This window comes from Etheostoma spectabile, chromosome 13, assembly GCF_008692095.1.
Source record: "Etheostoma spectabile isolate EspeVRDwgs_2016 chromosome 13, UIUC_Espe_1.0, whole genome shotgun sequence".
Taxonomy (NCBI): domain Eukaryota; kingdom Metazoa; phylum Chordata; class Actinopteri; order Perciformes; family Percidae; genus Etheostoma; species Etheostoma spectabile.
This window is the reverse complement of record NC_045745.1, coordinates 13,910,277-13,917,797: the sequence shown is the minus strand read 5'-3', so window position 1 is coordinate 13,917,797 and position 7,521 is coordinate 13,910,277. Positions and strand designations below refer to the sequence as shown.

General features: G+C 41.9%; 1 protein-coding gene across 1 annotated transcript in view; it reads left to right on the top strand.

Moving 5' to 3' along the window:
* The first annotated feature begins 1,192 nt into the window (after positions 1-1,192).
* tmem132e (transmembrane protein 132E) overlaps positions 1,193-7,521 on the top strand; it is a 346,965-nt gene continuing 340,636 nt past the window's right edge. Inside the window, exon 1 of the mRNA XM_032533312.1 lies at positions 1,193-2,398. Within this exon, the coding sequence (XP_032389203.1) occupies positions 2,338-2,398 (61 nt within the window). The 5' untranslated portion in view covers positions 1,193-2,337. The remainder of the gene's footprint in view (positions 2,399-7,521) is intronic.

Sequence of the window (7,521 nt, the reverse complement as noted above, 5' to 3'; positions counted from 1 at the left end):
TTTACCCTAATCTACCTTTCTGATGGCCCAAACTTGACTTGGCATAATAGAAAAAGCACAGGTATAACCACCAATGTTAGCTCTGTTAAAAGTGGGTGCACCAGTAATCCAACATGCAGAACACAAGAGAACTGACACACCTAAATGGGATACAGCCGATGGTAATGTTCTAAGTGGCACCTGTGTTTGTCAGATCAACATATGAGCTGTGAGAAATCTATAATTCCTAAAGATGTGGAAGTTTTACAATGCTTCATATGGATTAGCCTACTCATGTAGACTACCGGACCTATAACTAAAGAACAGACAAGTGTGCACTCTTATTACCTCCCAACCAGCACAAAAGTGAAGCCATGACTGTGCAGGAGTGAAGGCTCTTTCTTCAGGAGATTTTCCTCTCTGATGAGAAGGAGGCGGGTAAGCCACTCACGTGATTAATTTTTGTCTGCCGTGCCCGGTGTGAGCTACAGAAAGTTCACAACACTTAGTATGGACACGACCGGACGTCTCTGTTGCCTTTAAAATAAAAGCATACAAACGTTATCACGTTAAAGTAGGACACGAGCCTGATATTTAGACTTAAAGGAATTCCAGAGGTCTGGAGCCAGGTGATGCATGTACAGCCAGCTTAAGGAATACCAGCTGAACCCTAAAATAAATGAAAATACTTCTTAAGTCTTTCCATAACGTGGATGCTATTAGTCACCATAAATTAGGGATCGTTTAGGATCCATCTTGAACTAATTGTCTGCTTGAACACATGCCTTGGTCTAATAGTTTTAATATTTGTGTTGCATCATCTTTGCTTGTAACCCTGTAGGCATATATATATATATATGTATAATATATATATTTGATTAAGTTATTTGTTCAGCATTTGTGGAAAACTGTACATTTTCAATTAATTTTATTATGAATAATTGAAAATGTATTATTTTCATTATTATTATTATTATTAAATATTACTCTAACCGTGAATGTAATAAGCTATTCTTATCTTGCATGTAATCAAATTGTATTTTCATACCTACCGAAAATAATATTTATTTCACTTGACGTTACCCAAAATAAAATATATAGTAAAAATATATATTTTGTTTTTTTTACTTTGAAGATTGTTACCGGATGTGCGCTTTGATATTGTGGCTGTCTTAACGAGCGCGAGCTGCACATTTTAAGGTGCACGCGTTTAGTTTGGAGCGGAGTTAAGAGCTAGACCAAGTCAGCAGCGTCTGAAAGAACTCCGTCTCCCCTGGAAACAGCGCACACAGCTGCAGTGAAGTCAGCTAATTGGGAGAAAAACACCCAACCGGAGAGTTCGTCGGACTTGGCTGTGCTTCATGCTCCCGGTAGGCAGCACCGACGATGCCCAGCTCCGGCTTTCTGGCTTAAAATCACAAAGTAAAGCGGAAAAACAAAGTAGCAAGACTTTTCTGGATGTGTGTGCTCTTCTAATGTTCGCACGGTGACTCCCGGCTCAGACTGAGTCAACACGCTGCGGTAGGTTAACTACTGGAGACCTCCGAGAAAAAGCGGCTCGCCCGGACCTTTCTGGCGTTTGTTTCAGGGTGCAATTTCACCGTTTAGAGCTCAGAATGTATTCCCATCTCCTCCTTTCCGCTGTGGATTTCAAATGAAACCCGAGAAGTCAGTGACAGCTGAACCAGATCGGTGCGGATCCTGGTCGGATGCCTTTTCGCCCTCCTCTCCATCACTGTTTCCATGATTTGCGCAAGGAATTTCATTTTTGAATTCTTCATTGGAGACTGACTTATCCCGTAGACCCATTCTGCTGCTCATTCTCGGCTGCTTTTTTATTTACACTAGTCTAGCCCTTTTTTTTTGCAGCAAGCACGCAGGATTCCTGTGTTTTTAGCCAAAGCCAGAGCGCGCGTCATCTCTCAACTGATGGCCATTGATTTATGATTTTTGGGGACGGCTTTCGCGCAAGGACTTGGATTCGTTTCAGGAACACTGGGTTTCTCGCTTAACCCAGTTGTCTAATTTAGAGCAGAATACTTGCAACTTTCTTCTCCCGTGCGAGGGGGGAGGGGGGAACGCTCTCTTTTTTGCCTGGAGAAGACACGGTTTGGCCGTAAAGACTAGCTGGACAGTCACATTTTCCAAGACCTCGACGGGCGTCATACACACTGTTTCACACACTCGCTCAAACACTCGTGCAGAAACATTCCTATCTATTAACCATTGTCCAACTTAAGACCTTCGGAAGAACTGCAACAGCATCGCGTGGAGGCACCTGCAGCAGAGAGGTTAATTTATCCACCATCGGCTACTGGAACAACTGGGATTTAACATACGCCTGCTGGGATTTCTACCATGTCAGGTGTACGGGATTGCAGATGGACTCTCCTCATCTGTGTGGCGGCGCTTTCATATGGTGAGTGACCCCCCCACCCTACTTGAATTGAATTACCCCCCGTAGGCTTTCAGGATCATAATTGTGTTGCATAGAAAAGTGATGGCCAATTTTCTGCAACATGCAACTGCAGAGGTAGCTGCTGTTCTGATTGGTCATTTTGGAAGATGGACACACACACACACACACACACACACACACACACACACACACACACAAATCTTGTTACACTTGTATCTCAGAAAAAGTAATACATTTAATTTGGTACTGTTTTCCTCTGTAAGGTTACTGTAAGTTCAATATTGACAGTTGCAGCCACATAAGTTACCCTAGCTATAATGCAGGAATCTACACTAACACAAGGTTAAAATATTAACCATAACATAAATACCATCATCCTGTGACTCCCAGCCACAATCACACTTATTGACCACACAAGAAGCAACAATACACAAAATATGGGAACTTTGCAGGGATAGATACGATCACAGCTGAAACACCCTTAGAACGTTACAGTTACTCACGCCTATGGACCCACAACATAGTACACAACTGTCTATCATCTCCTTTTGATTACTTTTTGTGTGTGCAAAGTCACAGTTATTACATAGTCTGTCCTACATAGACTGACATTGGCACAGCAAAGTGTACAAAATCCAAATCAAACATCCCAAAGAAGATTAATCTCCTTAAATATCAAACAAGTTTTTATGTGATGCAGCAGCAACAACAGCAGCAGCACTGTTTTCAGTAGAAAGCGGAGTAGGACATTGCATGAGACTTTAACCAGAATCAATCTAAATTCCAAGTAAGCTGCATTGTGGCAGAATGCAATTCATTCCATATTTACTGCATAACCATCCCTTCCATCCTTTCAGGCATTTTGCACAATATATTTCCTCTCCGACTCCCTTTCCATTCTTGCCTCATTTTCATTACCACACAAAAGAAACGCCTACTTGTGCACTAAAAAATATACTCTCCTTGATGACTTCACCGAGGCTGTGAAGCAAGCTTGCTGCTTGACTCTGCCTACACAAACCCTCGCTAACGCCCGTGGTCAACGTTGCTCAACGCAGGGATGCCCACCTTCCTGGACAATGAAGGCGCTGCTGTCAAAAGTAATTGCAGTAACAGTTTTGGCGCATGGCCGGCTGCCTCTGAGGATGGTTCCAGAGGTTCTTGGCCTCAGAGACCTTGAGTCTCTGACGCACGCATGCACGCACGCACGCACGCTGCTCTTACTCTAGAAGTTTAAACCACTCTGTCCTTGTCAAACTCAGATGCTAAGTAAACAAGTAGTAAAAATACCTGAAGAGAAAGCAGTAGTCCTGCTGGATGAACCGTTAAGCAGACAAATCCCCAGGTGTGAAAAAGCAATATCATGGTCTTTAACACTGCTCTGGGGAAAATATTGTACTGTAATGAATCTATTATTCTTCGTTTTTCTCGCCTCAAATTTCCGTTGTCATACATATCGGCTCACGCATAACATTGTAAACAAGCTCACGATTCAGTTTTTCTGCAGGGTTGATTTAAATTACAGCCTCGCAGGGATTTGTTATCAAGATGCCATTGTGATCGGTCACTCGCCATACAAACTAAGCCACAGCTGTAGCAACTACCTCAGCTTAAATGTGACGCTTCATTGATGCCTAGAGGGAAATCCACCTTATTTTTCTCGCCCGTCCTCCTCCACGTGAAGAGGTCTGGTGCGGAGCAGCATTTGTGGCGCTGATAAGGATTAAGGTTTTAGCTCAAGGACACTTCAGTTAGGCAAGTTTGATGATAAGAGCGCTTGAAGCAGAGTTGTGTGGTCACTTATTGTGTGATACGTTCGTGTTTCCCCTCAGCCGAAACAAATAAGACATCAGAATTTAGGTCTATGGTGGGGTTGCGTATGTTTTGAAATTCTTTTCAGAATAGTGCTGAAACAATATCAGTTTTGGTTCGGATAGCAGAATACCTTTTTTGATATTTCTTTTCTTCTTATTTGTACAAAACCCTTTTTTTAATTTATCCGAAGAACCCAAACTGGTAAATAGTTGTCTAAGCAGCTGTACAAGAACTTTGTCTAAATATAATGGGTAAAAATAGCAACATTTTTTACTTGAATTGGAACTATCAAGTTAAAGAAACCAAGATTAGAAACTGATGCCAGCTTTTGGTACTTGATCATTTTCTGTACTGTTACCCAGCCATTCTTCAGCCAATATAATATTACATTTTTATATGCTACTTTATCCACTCACTTACTTAAAGCTTTAGTGCATAACTTTTTGATATTAATGAATGTCCGTTACATTCAAGCCATTGCCAAATGAGTCACTGCAAAGCTAATTAAGACTATCAGCTCCACTCAACTCTCTCTGTATGGCTACGTTCAGAACATTGCGGCGTCCGGTGACTTTCCCTGGCAGAAACTCGAGTGAAGATAATTACCTCCTCTGAAGAGTCCATGTGTTTTGTTCTCCTTGGCTACTAGCAACTGCGTGGAGGAGGTGCGTGATCACTGAAGGCTTGTAGCATGTGGATGCGCCAACATGTTTTGTTATTTGATTTCATCATGTGGGAGACAGAAACTACGCACTATAGTTTTAAAAGAAACTTTGGGTTTCTCAGTTCATCATTTGGTCTACAAAACATCAGAAAAAAGTGAAAAATGCCTTTAGAGCCCAAGGTCACATTTTGAAATGTCTTGTTTTGTCTGACCAGCAGTCAAAAACCCAAATATATTCAATTTGCTAGAGTGGAAGCCAACGTAAAAACAGGATATTTTCACATTTGAGAAGCTTGAAAATGATTTTAAACGATAATCAAATAACCAAGTAATTGTTGCAGCTCTAAAGGCATCATCCTTAAGGAATAAGAGCAGAGACAGTATTTCACACAATACATGTTATATTTAATAGGTGATTATCTACTTTATAAATTGATCATGAGACCTGGGAGGTTTACCACCTTGGCTAAATGATTTCCTGAGGGAAAGCTTTGAACTGACATGGTGAAAGACTATGTTGTGGTTAGCCTGGGTGAATGGGTTGAATAGATTATGACTAACAGTGTTGAATGGAACTAGGTGTGTCAAATGGAGTGATTGAGTACCACTGATTGCTGGGAGCTGCATCTGCAGTCAGCTGCGCAACATGGCCTGTGGAGCAATGTTTGCCCAGTCATGGTTTGTATATAGTTGGCAGCCTTCCCAGCACCAGCCTATCTCTGAGAGTAGACACTGGACAGAGAGCAGACAAAGCAGCAGTGTGACACACCACCTCTCATGTTCTAGCCTAATTGATTTACATGTGGTGAAACGAAGCCTTTGCTCTATTGCTGTGTTTGAAGAGGTTTCCTTTTTCCCATTATATTTGTACGGAAACACTGCCCTGTACACAATAGAAACCTTGCTGCCTGCCCATACGCATCAACAACTTGTGACTGCATTTGAGCCAGTGTGCTTTTCATATTTGTTTTTGTTCTGTACGCCGGTGATGTCAGGTTGTTGCATTGTTGTTGCATTGTTGTTGGGACACCTGCTGTTGCTATTTGTGTTTGCTTGCATGAAGCATATGGTTTTTATATTTAGCGAACAGCTTTCTATTCAATGCTTTTTGGCATTGTCTGTCGGCATCAGAAAATGGTAAACCCGTTTGCAGCATGGCACCCTTTTTTTAATTTTCAGTGACAGTTGGGCTCAAGGCTAAAATCAATCTGTGCTCTCTGAACAGCGGGGCATCCTTCTACCGGAAACAGTAAGAAAAAGAAGCTGTTACTGAAAAGACAGGTCCTTGTTTTACTCGTGGCCTTTATCTGTAATTACACTCGCAGATCTTCCAGGTAGTTCTGCCAATCTGTTTTAATTGATTTTCTGTGTGTAACTGGTGGAAAAGGCCAATGCTGGATTTCTTTAATTTTAAGAAACAGTCGTAAAAATCTTTGAAGCCCAACTATGAACTGTAATTCTGCTCTTGCTTGGCTGTTAGAGTGGATTCTAAGGATGTTGTCCTTTTTTATAAGCCATTGAAAAGAACCTTTTTATGAAGCACTGGCTCCCTCAGATGTAGCGTGATGTGCAAGACCTCTACCAAGGAGCTTCAGGCTTTGTTGCTGAAAGGAGGACACCACTTGTCTACAATGCATTACCCCTTTTCTTGGCGGACCTTAATGTCAGAATCTTGAAAGCATGCATGTTTTTTTTTTGTGTGCCATGAATGCCTCAATAGAAATCAGTTCACCACGTTGACTATGCCCCTCACTTGTTTGTTAATCAACTAAAAAGCCCCATTTCTTAAGAGAGAAGATTAAGTACAGTGAATAAAACATGCATTATAGGCTCTCTCTCTCTCTTCTCCCTCTTCTCTCGGCTCTCTCCCTCTCGCTCGCCACGCGATCCTCTCGCTCTCAACTCTCAGCTCTCTCCTCTCCCTTCTCCTCTCCGCTCCCTCAGTCCCCCCTCTCTCTCTCTCACGCTCGTCTCTCCCTCTCTCTCTCTCTCTCTCTCTCTCTCTCTCTCCTCTCTCTCTCCTCTCTCTTCATCTTCCTCTCTCTCTCGCTGTTGTGTGTGTGTCATACCCATGCATCCCATCTTCATGGAATGAAGTAGTGTGATATTTTGCTCTTTGTTCCGGGTATCTCCGGAAATTATAGAAAGTAATTGGTTTTCTGAAATAGTCCACCACCTGGTTGTTTTGGTGTGCCATTTTAGAGTGTGATGGGACTCTACAGCATAATTAGACAAATTAGCGGCAGTGGCAGGTGATCACTATGACAATGTATGATACATTTACAGTAGACATGCAGATACAGATCAAGTGTATTAAAGTTTCGCCATCATCACTTCGTTTACAGTTTGTTTTAATTTTTTTTTTTTTTTAAATATCTTTTTACAACACCAGATATTTTGAGAAAAGGAATGGACCCATGATGTGGCCAGGTGGGCTCAGTGGTAGAGCAGGTGCACATGTACTGAGAGGTTTATGCCTCAACGCAGAGGTCCAGGTTTCAAATCCGACCTGTCCCTTTCTCACTGTCCTGTCAAAAAATTAAAGACGGAAAAAAAGAAATGGACCCATGACGTACACAGAATGTGTGTTCATTCATAATGGCAAAGATTTTGCTGGATTACCGAAGTAGACAAAGAGAGAGAA